The sequence below is a fragment of the Scyliorhinus torazame genome, unplaced genomic scaffold (assembly GCF_047496885.1).
Source record: "Scyliorhinus torazame isolate Kashiwa2021f unplaced genomic scaffold, sScyTor2.1 scaffold_560, whole genome shotgun sequence".
In the NCBI taxonomy this organism is placed as follows: domain Eukaryota; kingdom Metazoa; phylum Chordata; class Chondrichthyes; order Carcharhiniformes; family Scyliorhinidae; genus Scyliorhinus; species Scyliorhinus torazame.
Genome location: NW_027308287.1, coordinates 15,001 through 32,783, shown reverse-complemented (window position 1 = coordinate 32,783; position 17,783 = coordinate 15,001). Strand labels below are relative to the sequence as shown.

At 49.8% G+C, this 17,783-nt stretch overlaps 1 protein-coding gene across 2 annotated transcripts in view; it reads right to left on the bottom strand.

The window, feature by feature from the left end:
- The window catches only part of LOC140406490 (SRSF protein kinase 3-like), a 43,982-nt gene that overhangs the window by 22,551 nt on the left and 3,648 nt on the right, over window positions 1–17,783 (bottom strand). For both annotated transcript variants that reach the window (XM_072494514.1, XM_072494513.1), the window contains one exon: window positions 8,840–8,932. In XM_072494514.1, coding sequence (XP_072350615.1) covers window positions 8,840–8,932 — 93 coding nt within the window. The remainder of the gene's footprint in view (window positions 1–8,839; window positions 8,933–17,783) is intronic.

Here is a 17,783-nt window from a genome sequence, read left to right as displayed (position 1 = left end):
CCCCATCAAACACTCCCAGGACAAGTACAGCGCGGGGTTAGATACAGAGTAAAGCTCCCTCGACACTGTCCATATCAAGCACTCCCAGGACAGGTGCAGCACGGGGTTAGATAGAGAGTAAAGCTCCCTCTACACTGTCCCCATCAAACGCTTCCAGGACAGGTACAGCAGGGGGTTAGAAACAGAGTAAAGCTCCTTCAACACTGTCCAGAGCAAACACTCCCAGGACAGGTGCAGCACAGGGTTGGATACAGAGTAAAGCTCCCTCTACACTGTCCCCATCAAACACTCCCAGGACAGGTACAGGACAGGGTTAGATACAGAGTAAAGCTCCCTCTCCACTGTCCCCATCAAACACTCCCAGGACAGGTACAGCACGGGGTTAGATACAGTGTAAAGCTCCCTCTACACTGTCCCCATCAAACACTCCCAGGACAGATACAGCACGGGGTTCCATACGGAGTAAAGCTCCCTCTACACTGTCCCCATCAAACACTCCCAGGACAGGTACAGCACGGGGTTAGATACAGAGTAAAGCTCCCCCTACACTGTCCCCATCAAACACTCCCAGGACAGGTACAGCACGGGGTTAGATACAGAGTAAAGCTCCCTCTACACTGTCCCCATCAAACACTCCCAGGACAGGTACAGCACGGGTTTAGATACAGAGTAAAGCTCCCTGTACACTGTCCCCATCAAACACTCCCAGGACAGGTACAGCACGGGGTTAGATACAGAGTAATGCTCCCTCTAAACTGACCCCATCAAACACTCCCAGGACAGATACAGCACGGGGTTAGATACGGAGTAAAGCTCCCTCTACACTGTCCCCGTCAAACACTCCCAGGACAGGTACAGCACGGGGTTAGATACAGAGTAAAGCTCACTCCACCTTGTCCCCATCAAACAGTCCTCGGACAGCTACAACACAGGGTTAGATACAGAGTAAAGCTCCTTCTACACTGTCCACAGCAAACACTCCCAGGACAGGTACAGCAGGGAGTTAGATAGAGACTAAAGCTCCCTCTACACTGTCCCCATCAAACACTCCCAGGACAGGTACAGCACGGGGTTAGATACAGAGTAAAGTTCCCTCCACACTGTTCCCATCAAACACTCCCTGGACAGGTACAGCACGGCGTTAGATACAGAGTAAAGCTCCCTCTCCACTGTCCCCATCAAACACTCCCAGGACAGGTACAGCACAGGGTGGGATACAGAGTAAAGCTCCTTCTACACGGTCCAGAGGAAACACTCCCAGGACAGGTGCAGCACGGGGTTGGATACAGAGTTAAGCTCCCTCTACACTGTCCCCATCAAACACTCCCAGGACATGAACAGCACGGGGTTCGATACAGAGTAAAGCTCCCTCTACACTGACCCCATCAAACACTCCCAGGACAGATACAGCACGGGGTGAGATACAGAGTAAAGCTCCCTCTACACTGTCCCCATCAAACACTCCCAGGACATGAACAGCACGGGGTTCGATACAGAGTAATGATCCCTCTACACTGACCCCATCAAACACTCCCAGGACAGATACAGCACGGGGTTAGATACGGAGTAAAGCTCCCTCTACACTGTCCCCGTCAAACACTCCCAGGACAGGTACAGCACGGGGTAGACACAGAGTAAAGCTCACTCCACCTTGTCCCCATCAAACAGTCCTCGGACAGCTACAACACAGGGTTAGATACAGAGTAAAGCTCCCTCTGCACTGTCCCCATCGAACACTCCCAGGACAAGTGCAGCACGGGGTTACATACAGAGTAAAGTTCCCGCTACACTGTCCCCATCAAACACTCCCAGGACAGGTACAGGACAGGGTTAGATACAGAGTAAAGCTCCCTCTCCACTGTCCCCATCAAACACTCCCAGGACAGGTACAGCACGGGGTTAGATACAGTGTAAAGCTCCCTCTACACTGTCCCCATCAAACACTCCCAGGACAGATACAGCACGGGGTTCCATACGGAGTAAAGCTCCCTCTACACTGTCCCCATCAAACACTCCCAGGACAGGTACAGCACGGGGTTAGATACAGAGTAAAGCTCCCTCTACACTGTCCCCATCAAACACTCCCAGGACAGGTACAGCACGGGGTTAGATACAGAGTAAAGCTCCCTCTACACTGTCCCCATCAAACACTCACAGGACAGGTACAGCACGGTGTTAGATACAGAGTAAAGCTCCCTCTACACTGTCCCCATCAAACACTCCCAGGACAAGTGCAGCACGGAGTTAGATACAGAGTAAAGTTCCCTCTACACTGTCCCCATCAAACACTCCCAGGACAGGTACAGCACGGGGTTAGATACAGAGTAAAGCCCCCTCTACACTGTTGCCACCAAACAATGCCAGGACAGGTACAACACGGGGTTAGATACAGAGTAAAGCTCCCTCTACACTGTCCCCATCGAACACTCCCAGGACAAGTGCAGCACGGGGTTAGATACAGAGTAAAGCCCCCTCTACACTGTCCCCATGAAACAGTCCCAGGACAGGTATAGCACGGGGTTAGATACAGAGTAAAGCTCCCTCTACACTGTCCCTATCAAAAAATCCCAGGAAGGTACAACACGGGTGTTAGATACAGAGTAAAGCTCCCTCTACAATGTCCCCATCAAACACTCCCGGGACAGGTACAGCACGGGGTTAGATACAGAGTAAAGCTCCATCTACACTGTCCCCATTAAACACTCCCAGGACAGGTACAGGACGGGGTTAGAAACAGAGTAATGGTCCCTCTACACTGACCCCATCAAACACTCCCAAGAAAGATACAGCACGGGGTGAGATACAGAGTAATGCTCCCTCTAAACTGACCCCATCAAACACTCCCAGGACAGATACAGCACGGGGTTAGATACGGAGTAAAGCTCCCTCTACACTGTCCCCGTCAAACACTCCCAGGACAGGTACAGCACGGGGTTAGATACAGAGTAAAGCTCACTCCACCTTGTCCCCATCATACAGTCCTCGGACAGCTACAACACAGGGTTAGATACAGAGTAAAGCTCCCTCTACACTGTCCCGATCGAACACTCCCAGGACAGGTACAGCACAGGGTTAGATACAGAGTAAAGCTCCCTCTACACTGTCCCCATCAAACACTCCCAGGACAGGTACAGCACGGCGTTAGATACAGCGTAAAGCTCCCTCTACACTGTTGCCACCAAACAATACCAGGACAGGTACAGCACGGAGTTAGATACAGACTAAAGCTCCCTCTACACTGTCCCCATCAAACACCCCAAGGACAGGTCCAGCACGGGGATAGATACAGAGTAAAGCTCCCTCGATACTGTCCCCATCAAACACTCCCAGGACAGGTACAGCACGGGTTTAGATACAGAGTAAAGCTCCCTCTGCACTGTCCCCATCAAACACTCCAAGGACAGGTACAGCACGGGGTTAGAAACAGAGTAAAGCTCCTTCTACACTGTCCACAGCAAACACTCCCAGGACAGGTACAGCATGGAGTTTGATAGAGACTAAAGCTCCCTCTACACTGTCCCCATCAAACACTCCCAGGACAGGTACAGCACGGGGTTAGATACAGAGTAAAGCTCCCTCTCCACTGTCCCCATCAAACACTCCCAGGACAGGTACAGCACAGGGTGGGATACAGAGTAAAGCTCCTTCTACACGGTCCAGAGCAAACACTCCCAGGACAGGTGCAGCACGGGGTTGGATACAGAGTAAAGCTCCCTCTACACTGTCCCCATCAAACACTCCCAGGACATGAACAGCACGGGGATCGATACAGAGTAATGGTCCCTCTACACTGACCCCATCAAACACTCCCAGGACAGATACAGCACGGGGTGAGATACAGAGTAAAGCTCCCTCTACACTGTCCCCATCAAACACTCCCAGGACATGAACAGCACGGGGTTCGATACAGAGTAATGATCCCTCTACACTGACCCCATCAAACACTCCCAGGACAGATACAGCACGGGGTTAGATACGGAGTAAAGCTCCCTCCACACTGTCCCCGTCAAACACTCCCAGGACAGGTACAGCACGGGGTAGACACAGAGTAAAGCTCACTCCACCTTGTCCCCATCAAACAGTCCTCGGACAGCTACAACACAGGGTTAGATACAGAGTAAAGCCCCCTCTACACTGTTGCCACCAAACAATGCCAGGACAGGTACAACACGGGGTTAGATACGGAGTAAAGCTCCCTCTACACTGTCCCCATCGAACACTCCCAGGACAAGTGCAGCACGGAGTTAGATACAGAGTAAAGTTCCCTCTACACTGTCCCCATCAAACACTCCCAGGACAGGTACAGCACGGGGTTAGATACAGAGTAAAGCCCCCTCTACACTGTTGCCACCAAACAATGCCAGGACAGGTACAACACGGGGTTAGATACAGAGTAAAGCTCCCTCTACACTGTCCCCATCGAACACTCCCAGGACAAGTGCAGCACGGGGTTAGATACAGAGTAAAGCCCCCTCTACACTGTCCCCATGAAACACTCCCAGGACAGGTATAGCACGGGGTTAGATACAGAGTAAAGCTCCCTCTACACTGTCCCTATCAAAAAATCCCAGGAAGGTACAACACGGGTGTTAGATACAGAGTAAAGCTCCCTCTACAATGTCCCCATCAAACACTCCCGGGACAGGTACAGCACGGGGTTAGATACAGAGTAAAGCTCCATCTACACTGTCCCCATTAAACACTCCCAGGACAGGTACAGGACGGGGTTAGAAACAGAGTAAAGCTCCCTCTCCACTGTCCCCATCAAACGCTCCCAGGACAGGTTCAGCACGGGGTTAGATAGAGAGTAAAGTTCCCTCTACACTGTCCCCATCAAACACTCGAAGGACAGGTACAGCATGGGGTTAGATACAGAATAAAGCTCTCTCAACACTGTCCCCATCAAACACTCCCAGGACAGGTACAGCACGGGGTTAGATGCAGAGTAAAGCTGCCTCTGCACTGTCCCCATCAAACAATCCCAGGACAGGTACAGCACGGGGTTAGAAAGAGAGTAAAGCTCCTTCTACTCTGTCCACAGCAAACACTCCCAGGACAGGTACAGCATGGAGTTAGATACAGAGTAAAGCTCCCTCTACACTGTCCCCATCAAACACTCCCAGGACAGGTACAGCACGGGGTTAGAAACAGAGTAAAGCTCCTTCTACACTGTCCACAGCAAACACTCCCAGGACAGGTACAGCATGGAGTTAGATACAGAGTAAAGCTCCCTCTACACTGTCCCCATCATACACTCCCTGGACAGGTACAGCACAGGGTTAGTAACAGAGTAAAGTTCCCTCTGCACTGTCCCCATCAAACACTCGAAGGATAGGTACAGCACTGTGTGAGATACAGAGTAATGCTCCCTCTACACTGACCCATCAAACATTCCCAGGACAGGTACAGCACGGGGTTAGATACAGAGTAAAGCCCCCTCTACACTGTTGCCACCAAACACTCCCAGGACAGGTACAGCACGGGGTTAGATACAGAGTAATGCTCCATCTGCACTGTCCCCATCAAACACTCCCAGGACAGGTACAGCACGGGGTGTGATACAGAGTAATGCTCCCTCTACACTGACCCTATCAAACACTCCCAGGACACGTACAGCACGGGGTTAGATACAGAGTAAAGCTCCCTCTGCACTGTCCCATCAAACACTCCCAGGAGAGGTACAGCACAGGGTTGGATACAGAGTAAAGCTCCCTCTACACTGTCCCCATCGAACCCTCCCAGGATAAGTGCAGCACGGGGTTAGATACAGAGTAAAGTTCCCGCTACACTGTCCCCATCAAACACTCCCAGGACAGGTACAGCACGGGGTTCGATACAGAGTAAAGCTCCCTCTACACTGTCCCCATCAAACACTCCCAGGACAGGTACAGCCCGGGGTTAGATACAGAGTACAGCTCCCTCTACACTGTCCCCATCAAACACTCCCAGGACAGGTACAGCACGGGGTTAGATACAGAGTACAGCTCCCTCTACACTGTCCCCATCAAACACTCCCAGGACAGGTACAGCATGGGGTTAGATACAGAGTAAAGCTCCCTCTACACTGTCCCCATCAAACACTCCCAGGACAGGTACAGCACAGTGTTAGATGCAGAGTAAAGCTCCCTCTACACTGTTGCCACCAAACAATCCCAGGACAGGTACAACACGGGGTTAGATACAGAGTAAAGCTCCCTCTACAATGTCCCCATCAACCACTCCCAGGACAGGTACAGCACGGGGTGTGATACAGAGTAAAGCTCCCTCTGCACTGTCCCATCAAACACTCCCAGGACAGGTACAGCACAGGGTTGGATACAGAGTAAAGTTCCCGCTACACTGTCCCCATCAAACACTCCCAGGACAGGGTTCGATACAGAGTAAAGCTCCCTCTACACTGTCCACAGCAAACACTCCCAGGACAGGTACATCACGGAGTTAGATACAGAGTAAAGCTCCCTCTACACTGTCCCCATCAAACACTCCCAGGACAGGTACAGCACAGGGTTAGTAACAGAGTAAAGTTCCCTCTACGTTGACCTCATCAAACACTCCCAGGACAGATACAGCACGGGGTTAGATACGGAGTAAAGCTCCCTCTACACTGTCCCCATCAAACACTCTCAGGACAGGTACAGCACGGGGTTAGATACAGAGTAAAGCTCCCTCTACACCGTCCCCATCAAACACTCCCAGGACAGGTGCAACACGGGGTTAGATACAGAGTACAGCTCCCTCTACACTGTCCCCATCAAACACTCCCAGGACAGGTACAGCATGGGGTTAGATACAGAGTAAAGCTCCCTCTACACTGTCCCCATCAAACACTCCCAGGACAGGTACAGCATGGGGTTAGATACAGAGTAAAGCTCCCTCTACACTGTCCCCATCAAACACTCCCAGGACAGGTACAGCACAGTGTTAGATGCAGAGTAAAGCTCCCTCTACACTGTTGCCACCAAACAATCCCAGGACAGGTACAACACGGGGTTAGATACAGAGTAAAGCTCCCTCTACAATGTCCCCATCAACCACTCCCAGGACAGGTACAGCACGGGGTGTGATACAGAGTAAAGCTCCCTCTGCACTGTCCCATCAAACACACCCAGGACAGGTACAGCACAGGGTTGGATACAGAGTAAAGTTCCCGCTACACTGTCCCCATCAAACACTCCCAGGACAGGGTTCGATACAGAGTAAAGCTCCCTCTACACTGTCCACAGCAAACACTCCCAGGACAGGTACATCACGGAGTTAGATACAGAGTAAAGCTCCCTCTACACTGTCCCCATCAAACACTCCCAGGACAGGTACAGCACAGGGTTAGTAACAGAGTAAAGTTCCCTCTACATTGACCTCATCAAACACTCCCAGGACAGATACAGCACGGGGTTAGATACAGAGTAAAGCTCCCTCTACACTGTCCCCATCAAACACTCTCAGGACAGATACAGCACGGGGTTAGATACAGAGTATAGCTCCCTCTACACTGTCCCCATCAAACACCCCCAGGACAGGTACAGCACGGGGTTAGATACAGAGTAAAGCTCCCTCGACACTGTCCCCATCAAACACTCCCAGGACACGTACAGCACGGGGTTAGATACAGAGTAAAGCTCCCTCTACACTGTCCCAGCAAACACTCCCAGGACAGGTACAGCACAGGGTTGGATACAGAGTCAAGCTTCCTCTACACTGTCCCCATCAAACACTCCCAGGACAGGTACAGCACGGGGTTAGATACAGAGTAAAGCTCCCTCTGCACTGTCCCATCAAACACTCCCAGGACAGGTACAGCACAGGGTTGGATACAGAGTAAAGTTCCCGCTACACTGTCCCCATCAAACACTCCCAGGACAGGGTTCGATACAGAGTAAAGCTCCCACTACACTGTCCACAGCAAACACTCCCAGGACAGGTACATCACGGAGTTAGATACAGAGTAAAGCTCCCTCTACACTGTCCCCATCAAACACTCCCAGGACAGGTACAGCACAGGGTTAGTAACAGAGTAAAGCTCCCTCTACACTGTCCCCATCAAACACTCCCAGGACAGGTACAGCACAGGGTTAGTAACAGAGTAAAGCTCCCTCTACACTGTCCCCACCAAACACTCCCAGGACAGATACAGCACGGAGTTAGATATAGAGTAAAGCTCCCTCGACACTGTCCCAGCAAACACTCCCAGGACAGGTACAGCACGGGGTTAGATACAGAGTAAAGCTCCCTCTACACTGTCCCCATCAAACACTCCCAGGACAGGTACAGCACGGGGTGAGATACAGAGTAAAGCTCCCTCTACACTGTCCCCATCAAACACTCCCAGGACAGGTACAGCATGGGGTGAGATACAGAGTAAAGCTCCCTCTACACTGTCCCCATCAAACGCTCCCAGGACAGGTACAGCACGGGGTTAGATACAGAGTAAAGCTCCCTCGACAATGTCCCCATCAAACACTCCCAGGACAGGTACAGCACGGGGTGAGATACAGAGTAAAGCTCCCTCGACAATGTCCCCATCAAACACTCCCAGGAGAGGTACAGCACGGGGTTAGATACAGAGTAAAGCTCCCTCTGCACTGACTCCATCAAACACTCCCAGGACAGGTACAGCACGGGGTTAGATACAGAGTAAAGCTCCCTCTGCACTGTCCCCATCAAACACTCCCAAACAGGCACAGCATGGGGTTAGATACAGAGTAAAGCTCCCTCTACACTGTCCCCATCAAACACTCCCAGGACAGGTACAGCACGGGGTTAGATACAGAGTAAAGCTCCCTCTACACGGACTTTGGACTGGACCCGCATACGGGGAGCGTCACGTTATGACGATGGTTACCTCGACGATTGAAGAATTCACGCGAGTATCGACCGGATAAGGCAAAGTGCGCTGGGATGTTTCCGAGCAACTCAATCATGTGAGCAATGTGATCTGGAACAGAAAAAACAACATAGAATCATAGAATTTACAGTGCAGAAGGAGGCCATTCGGCCCATCAAGTCTGCACCGGCTCTTGGAAAGAGCACCCCACTCAGGCCCATCCCCCCACCCCATCCCCATAACCCAGTAACCCCACCCAAACATTTTGGTCATTGAGTGCAATTTATCCTGGCCAATCCACCTAACCTGCACATCTTTGGACTGTGGGAGGAAACCGGAGCCCCCGGAGGAAACTCACGCACACACGGGGAGAACGTGCAGACTCCGCACAGACAGTGACCCAAGCCGGGAATCGAACCTGGAACCCTGGAGCTGTGAAGCAACAGGGCTAACCACTGTGCTACCATGCTGCCCAAATGTGAGATAGAGAGATAGATAAAGATGGAGAGACAGAGACAGAGAGAGAGAGACAGAGAGAGTCAGAGACAGAGAGAGAGAGAGAGACAGAGAGACAGAGACAAAGGCACAGAGAGAGACAGAGGCACAGAGAGAGAGAGAGGGACAGAGAGAGAGAGAGGGGGAGAGAGAGAGAGGGGGACCGAGCGAGAGGGGGACCGAGAGAGAGAGAGAGGGACAGGGAGAGAGAGAGAGGGACAGGGAGAGAGAGAGAGGGACAGGGAGAGAGAGAGAGGGACAGGGAGAGAGAGAGAGGGACAGGGAGAGAGAGAGAGGGACAGGGAGAGAGAGAGAGAGAGAGGGACAGGGAGAGAGAGGGGAGAGAGGGGGGGACAGGGAGAGAGAGAGAGAGAGAGACAGAGAGAGAGAGAGACAGAGAGAGGGACAGAGAGAGACAGAGAGAGGGACAGAGAGAGACAGAGAGAGGGACAGAGAGAGAGAGAAAGAGGGACAGAGAGAGAGAGAAAGAGGGACAGAGAGAGAGAGAGGGACAGAGAGAGAGAGAGGGACAGAGGGACGGAGAGAGAGAGGGAGAGAGCGGGGACAGAGAGAGAGAGGGACAGAGAGCGAGAGAGGGACAGAGAGCGAGAGAGGGACAGAGAGCGAGAGAGGGACAGAGAGCGAGAGAGGGACAGAGAGCGAGAGAGGGACAGAGAGCGAGAGAGGGACAGAGAGCGAGAGAGGGACAGAGAGCGAGAGAGGGACAGAGAGCGAGAGAGGGACAGAGAGCGAGAGAGGGACAGAGAGCGAGAGAGGGACAGAGAGCGAGAGAGGGACAGAGAGCGAGAGAGGGACAGAGAACGACAGAGAGCGAGAGAGGATCAGAGAGCGAGAGAGGGACAGAGCGAGAGAGGGACAGAGCGAGAGAGGGACAGAGCGAGAGAGAGACAGAGCGAGAGAGAGACAGAGCGAGAGAGAGACAGAGCGAGAGAGAGCGAGAGAGAGCGAGAGAGCGCGAGAGAGAGCGAGAGAGAGAGAGAGAGAGAGAGAGCGAGAGAGCGAGAGAGCGAGAGAGCGAGAGAGCGAGAGAGCGAGAGAGCGAGAGAGCGAGAGAGGGACCGAGAGAGAGAGAGGGACCGAGAGAGAGAGAGGGACCGAGAGAGAGAGAGGGACCGAGAGAGAGAGAGGGACCGAGAGAGAGAGAGGGACCGAGAGAGAGAGAGGGACCGAGAGAGAGAGAGGGACCGAGAGAGAGAGAGGGACCGAGAGAGAGAGAGGGACCGAGAGAGAGAGAGGGACCGAGAGAGAGAGAGGGACCGAGAGAGAGAGAGGGACCGAGATGTTAAGTAATGCATTAAGAGACATTGCAATTAGTTGTCTCATTTATGTTAAGTATCCATTAATTGACACTGATAAGTAAAGGGGCTTCAGGTGGTCTCTGTCAGGTGGTGTGTTGTTAGAGTTTTGTGCCGAGACTGGAAGTGAAATAAATGGTGTTTGGTGAAAAGGAACAAGAACTTTAGACTCTTCACACAACGGTAACTAAAACGTCTAACAATGGTAGCAGAGGATGGTTGCTGCGCAAATGTGAAGGTTTGAAAGATACAACTTTTCCTGATCAAACCAAGGAGTGAGTGAGAAGGAAAAAGAAAAGATACACGGCTGAACCCAGGATAAAGGTGGCTGGATATGACTATCCTCCCTTATTTTCTGAAAGGGAATCGTACGACCAATGGAGAAGTGCAGTAGTTATGTGGACTAAGGTAACTGCTTTGGGAAAGAGAAAACAAGGTATGACATTGGCTCTTTCTCTACCATATGGCAGGAAAATCCGAAACAAAGTGCTTTCTGAGCTGGAATTGGAAGAATTAGACTCAGAAGAAGGTCTGGAGACTTTATTACATTATATGGATAAGATTTACAAGAAAGATGACTTGTTAAGTGCGTATGAAGCATGGTCGGATTTTGATAAGTTCCGGAAAATGGAGGATATCTCCATGGAAGACTATATAATGGAATTTGGCAGACTATATCAAAGGCTGCAGAAACACAACCTGGAATTTCCACAGTCTGTGTTGGCCTTTAAATTACTTGACTGTGCTAGAGTGAGCAACATGGATAGGCTCCTGGTTTTGACAGGAGTTCAGTTTACTGATAAGGATACCTTATTTGAACAGATGGCAAAAGCTTTACAAAAGTTTCTGGGGAAACATTCGATTCCGATGGCTCTGATGACCCAAATAGGTCAGCCTGCAATAAGGCAGAATATGGAAGATACACTAGTAACAGGATGGCAAAATCGTATGGCTACGAACAGGGCTCAAGACTATAGACGGAGACCGAGACAAGGAAATTCTGAAGACAGAAACCCAGTTAGAACCTACAAGAGGAAGATGAACCCCAGAAATGCACGGGACATGATAAATCGATGTTTTCGATGTGAGTCTCAATACCATTATGCTTTCAACTGTCCAACACGTTATAATAGAGTGTTTGAAGCGACACATGACATGGAACAGTCAGAAGAGGAAATAGATAGTGACCAGAAAGAAGGCATTGTCCTATTGACAAGCAGTTTTACGCTGGTAATAAGGGTGTTGGTTGCAGAATCCTTCAACTGTGCTGTATTGGACAGTGGCTGCACATCTACTGTGTGTGGAATTGACTGGTTAAAATGTTACCTGGACTCCTTGAATGCTGAAAATCGTAACAAGGTTAAGGAATTTGAAAGTTCCACAAGTTTCAGGTTTGGGGATGATAATACTCTGAAGTCGCTGAAAAGAGTGGTGATCCCTTGCAATATTGCTGGAGTGAATCATTTCATTAGCACGGATGTTGTATCAACTGAGATACCTTTGCTTCTGAGCAGACCATCGATGAAGAAAGCACACATGAAACTGGATATGGAACAGGATACGGCAACAGTTTTTGGAAAGATGGTGGACTTACAATTTACACAGTCGGGACACTATTGTATTCCATTACTGATAAATAATTTTTCAAGTAGAGTGGTTAAGGATATGTTAATGGCAGTTGAAAATGGGACTTTAGCTGATAAAAAGCTTGTGGTATTAAAACTGCATAGGCAATTTGCACATCCGTCTCCTCGGAGGCTTAACATTTTATTAAAGGATGCAGGGGTAAGGAATGACGACTATACTAAACTGATAGAACAGGTTAGACATAGAATTTACAGTGCAGAAGGAGGCCATTCGGCCCATCAAGTCTGCACCGGCTCTTGGAAAGAGCACCCTACCCAAGGTCAACACCTCCACCCTATCCCCATAACCCAGTAACCCCACCCAACACTAAGGGCAATTTTGGACACTACGGGCAATTTATCATGGCCAATCCACCTAAACTGCACATCTTTGGACTGTGGGAGGAAACCAGAGCACCCGGAGGAAACCCACGCACACACGGGGAGGATGTGCAGACTCCACACAGACAGTGACCCAAGCCGGAATCGAACCTGGGACCCTGGAGCTGTGAAGCAATTGTGCTATCCACAATGCAACCGTGCTGCCCACGATTAGGTTAGTGCCCAGGTTAGTGACCGCTGTGAAGTTTGTAGGAAGTACAGAAGGACACCAGCACGACCGATAGTAACCCTACCTTTGGCCAGGGATTTTAACAACATTGTGGCCATGGACCTTAAGATCTGGGATAAAGCAAATAATAGATTTATTATGCATTGTCGATTTAGAAACCAGGTTTAGTCAATCAACGATTCTACGAAGTAAAGAAAAGAGAGTAATTCTGGATCAAATAGTGGAAAAATGGATAGGGACAGGAATGGGTCCACCGGCAAAATTCCTTACGGACAATGGGGGAGAATTTGCTTATGATGAGTTTAGGGATATGTGTGAAAACATGAATATCAGAGTTATGAATACGGCTGCAGAAAGCCCATTCAGTAATGGTGTCTGTGAAAGAAATCGTGCTGTCATCGATGACATGCTTTGGAAAGTTTTGGCAGATCGACCAAATTGAAGGCTAAATTCAGCTTTAGCATAGGCAGTACATGCAAAGAATTCATTGCAGATGGTTGGGGGCTATAGTCCTTATCAACTAGAGTTTGGTAGAAATCCTAAAATTCCGTCCATTTTGGATGACCAGCCTCCAGTTTGGGAGGGGACTACAATTAGCTCTGGTTTTGCTGAACATTTAAATGCATTGCATAGCAGTAGAAAAGCTTTTTTGTAAGCAGAAGTCTCTGAAAGAATTCACAGAGCTTTAAGACATAACGTACGGCTATCAGATGCCGTTTTTCAGCAAGGAGGCATGGTATACTATAAGAGAGACAATTCTAATGAATGGAAAGGCCCAGGGAAGATCATAGGCATAGATGGCAAAGCAATTATTTCGCAACATGGCAATCAAACTGTTAGGGTCCATTCATCAAGGATAATGGGTACAGATTACAAATTTTCAAATTTGGACAGAGCAGACAGACATGACAAGGAACCAGAGTCATCTGGTATGCATGTGTTACAGAACTATGAGGACCAATTAACTGATATAGACAGGGTTTCTGTGGAGGAACACAACACTTCTGGTGAATTAGAACAGGCCATTTTTCCGAAAGGGCAACTGCCAAAAGTTGGTACTTGCCTGAAGGGTCTAGTCAATGGAAGGATGCAACTGTTATTAGTAGAGCAGGGAAGGCCACTGGAAAGTATAAACATTGGTTGAATGTACAGCATTCAGGGGAAGGAGTCAAGACAATGGATTGGGAACACGAAGTTCAAAAATGGAGGGCACAGAAACAGTGCCAATTCAGATAGTACAACGGATAGTGAACAGGTCCGCAGGAAAAGGTCGAGAACTATTGACAGGACATCCCACAGAAGAAGGGAAAGATCAAGCAGTAGCAGTACAGAACAAGATACCAGGCTGGAGAGGGGACTTCGTTTGTCAAGATTTCGGAACATGAGTAAGACTACGAATACTAATAGGAGTAGAAGCCCACATGCACGTGAGATTTGGGTGGCTTCAAATAAATTAGATGAAGTTATTAAAGAAGCTAAACAGCAAGAACTGTATAGTTGGAGTGAATTTGGGGTATACACGGAAGTACTGGATAGGGGACAACGAGCTCTATCCCACAGATGGATTTGCACGGAAAAGGTTCTTCCGGATGGAACTTATAAGGCAAAGGCCAGGCTTGTGGCAAGGGGGTTTGAAGAAAGCTTAGAAGATCAGGATTTAAGGGTAGATTCACCTACAGCAGGAAAGGTTATTTTAAAGATCTTCTTGGCTCTATTAGCCACAAAGGCATGGGAATGCAAATCTATAGATATAAAAGCTGCCTTTTTGCAGGGGCATCAGCTCCAGAGAGACATTTTTCTCCGTCCTCCTAAAGAAGCAGCTAACACAGAAGGGGTACTCTGGAAGTTGAACAAATGTGTATATGGATTAAATGATGCATCTAGAGTCTGGTATTTTTCGGTAAGGTCAGTTTTGTTAAAGTTAGGCTGTTACCAGTTGAAAGTAGATCCGGTAATGTTTTACTGGCACTATAAAGGAAATCTTTCTGGCATCTTTATGATGCATGTCAAATAATTTTTGTGGGCTGGGACTAGTGATTTTGAAGCTATTGTAATCTCTGGTTTGAGGAAAGAATTCAGGGTTGGAAGTCAGGCTTCCGATGCATTTAAATATATTCGACTGGAAATTGGACAGACTAAGTTAGGGGCAACTTTACGTCAGCAATCTTATTTGGAAAGCATCAGCCCAATAGCAATTAGTCGTGGCCGAGTTTCACAAAAAGACGCAATGGTTTCAAAGATAGAAAAAGAGCAACTGCAAAGTTTATTTGGGCAACTGAACTGGTTAGGTAGACAGACTAGACCGGACGTGAGTTTTGATGTCTTAGAGTTGAGTACAAAAATGAATGATCCCAAAGTGGAAGACATAATAAGAGCAAATAAAGCATTGGCCAAACTAAAAATGCAGGAGTGTGTTTTGAAGTTCCCGGTTTTAGGTGACCTTAAGCACTTGAAACTCATAGTTTATAGAGATGCGTCCTATGCAAATTTATGTGATGGGATTTCAAGCGCAGGAGGTTTTATAATTTTCCTTTTGGGGAACAATGGTAAATGTTGCCCGCTTGTGTGGGAAACAAAGAAAATAAGGAGAGTGGTAAAAAGCACTTTGGCTGCTGAGACGTTAAGCCTTGTAGAGGCGGTGGATATGGCCTTTTATATAAGTATGATATTGACAGAAATTTTGGGATTAGGGGATTTGGGTAATATACCTACTGACTGTCACATTGACAATAAACCCCTGTGGGAAAATGTGCACTCTACAAAAAGTGTCAATGAAAAGAGTTTACGGATAGACATCGCAAGTTTGAAGCAGATGTTGGACAGAGGGGAAATAACAAAAATTAAATGGGTCGGTCGACAGGAGCTATCAACTGTCAGACTGTTTCACGAAAAGGGGGCGAGTTCACAGAAACTTTTGGATATTGTTAATGAAGGGCGCTTGTTTCTGTGACTGTTTTTCTTTCTCGTCCAAACAAAAAAAAAAAAAGGGGGGGGGCATCATGTGTGCGTTTTTGAGTTTCTTGAAATTTTGTTTTCACCTAATTTTTTTTCTCCAAGGAAGGGGAGACTGTTAAGTAATGGGTTAAGAGACATTGCAATTAGTTGTCTCATTTATGTTAAGTATCCATTAATTGACACTGATATGTAAAGGGGCTTCAGGTGGCCTCTGTCAGGCGGTGTGTTGTTAGAGTTTTGTGTAGAGGCTGTGGAAGTGAAATAAATGGTGTTTGGTGAAAAGGAACAAGAACTTTAGACTCATTTCACAGCAACTAAAACGTATAACAGAGAGAGAGAGAGAGAGAGAGAGAGAGAGAGGGAGGGAGCGGCAGAGAAAGAGAGCGGGGGAAGAGAGAGCGTGGGAGAGAGAGAGGGGGGGGGGCAGTGTTGGAGACGCACAGATTCCCAGGGGGGAGACGCACAGATTCCCAGGGGGGAGACGCACAGATTCCCAGGGGGGAGACGCACAGATTCCCAGGGGGGAGACGCACAGATTCCCAGGGGGGAGACGCACAGATTCCCAGGGGGGAGACGCACAGATTCCCAGGGGGGAGACGCACAGATTCCCAGGGGAGACAAGATGCGGTGAGCAAGACGCCACAGGCAGCAACAGGAACAAGAGTCAGTTTATCTGTCATTATTCATGGTTCAGGGGTCAAATCTGGTCCCAGGACGTCGGGGAGAACTGACCCTCTGACAGTGCGGCACTCCCTCAGTACTGACCCTCTGACAGTGCGGCACTCCCTCAGTACTGACCCTCTGACAGTGCAGCACTCCCTCAGTACTGACCCTCTGACAGTGCGGCACTCCCTCAGTACTGACCCTCTGACAGTGCAGCACTCCCTCAGTACTGACCCTCTGACAGTGCGGCACTCCCTCAGTACTGACCCTCTGACAGTGCAGCACTCCCTCAGTACTGACCCTCTGACAGTGCAGCACTCCCTCAGTACTGATCCTCTGACAGTGCGGCGCTCCCTCAGTACTGATCCTCTGACAGTGCGGCGCTCCCTCAGTACTGACCCCTGACCCTCTGACAGTGCGGCAGTCCCTCAGTACTGACCCTCTGACAGTGCAGCTCTCCCTCAGTACTGACCCTGTGACAGTGCGGCACCCCCTCAGTACTGACCCTCTGACAGTGCAGCATTTCCTCAGTACTGACCCTCTGACAGTGCGGCACTCCCTCAGTACTGATCCTCTGACAGTGCGGCGCTCCCTCAGTACTGACCCTCTGACAGTGCGGCACTCCCTCAGTACCGACCCTCTGACCGTGCGGCACTCCCTCAGTACTGACCCTCTGACCGTGCGGCACTCCCTCAGTACTGACCCTCTGACAGTGCGGCACTCCCTCAGTACTGACCCTCTGACAGTGCGGCGCTCCCTCAGTGCTGACCCTCTGACAGTGCAGCACTCCCTCAGTACTGACCCTCTGACAGTGCAGTACTCCCTCAGTACTGACCCCCTGACAGTGCGGCACTCCCTCAGTACTGACCCTCTGACAGTGCAGCACTCCCTCAGTACTGACTCTCTGACAGTGTGTTGCTCCCTCAGTACTGACCCTCTGACAGTGTGTTGCTCCCTCAGTACTGACTCTCTGACAGTGTGTTGCTCCCTCAGTACTGACCCTCTGCCAGTGCTGCACTCCCTCAGTACTGACCCTCTGACAGTGCAGTACTCCCTCAGTACTGACCCTCTGACAGTGCGGCACTCCCTCAGTACTGACCCTCTGACAGTGCTGCACTCCCTCAGTACTGACCCTCTGACAGTGCAGCACTCCCTCAGTACTGACCCTCTGACAGTGCGGCACTCCCTCAGAACTGACCCTCTAACAGTGCGGCACTCCCTCAGTACTGACCCTCTGACAGTGCGGCACTCCCTCAGTACTGACCCTCTGACAGTGCAGCACTCCCTCAGTACTGACCCTCTGACAGTGCGGCACCCCCTCAGTACTGACCCTCTGA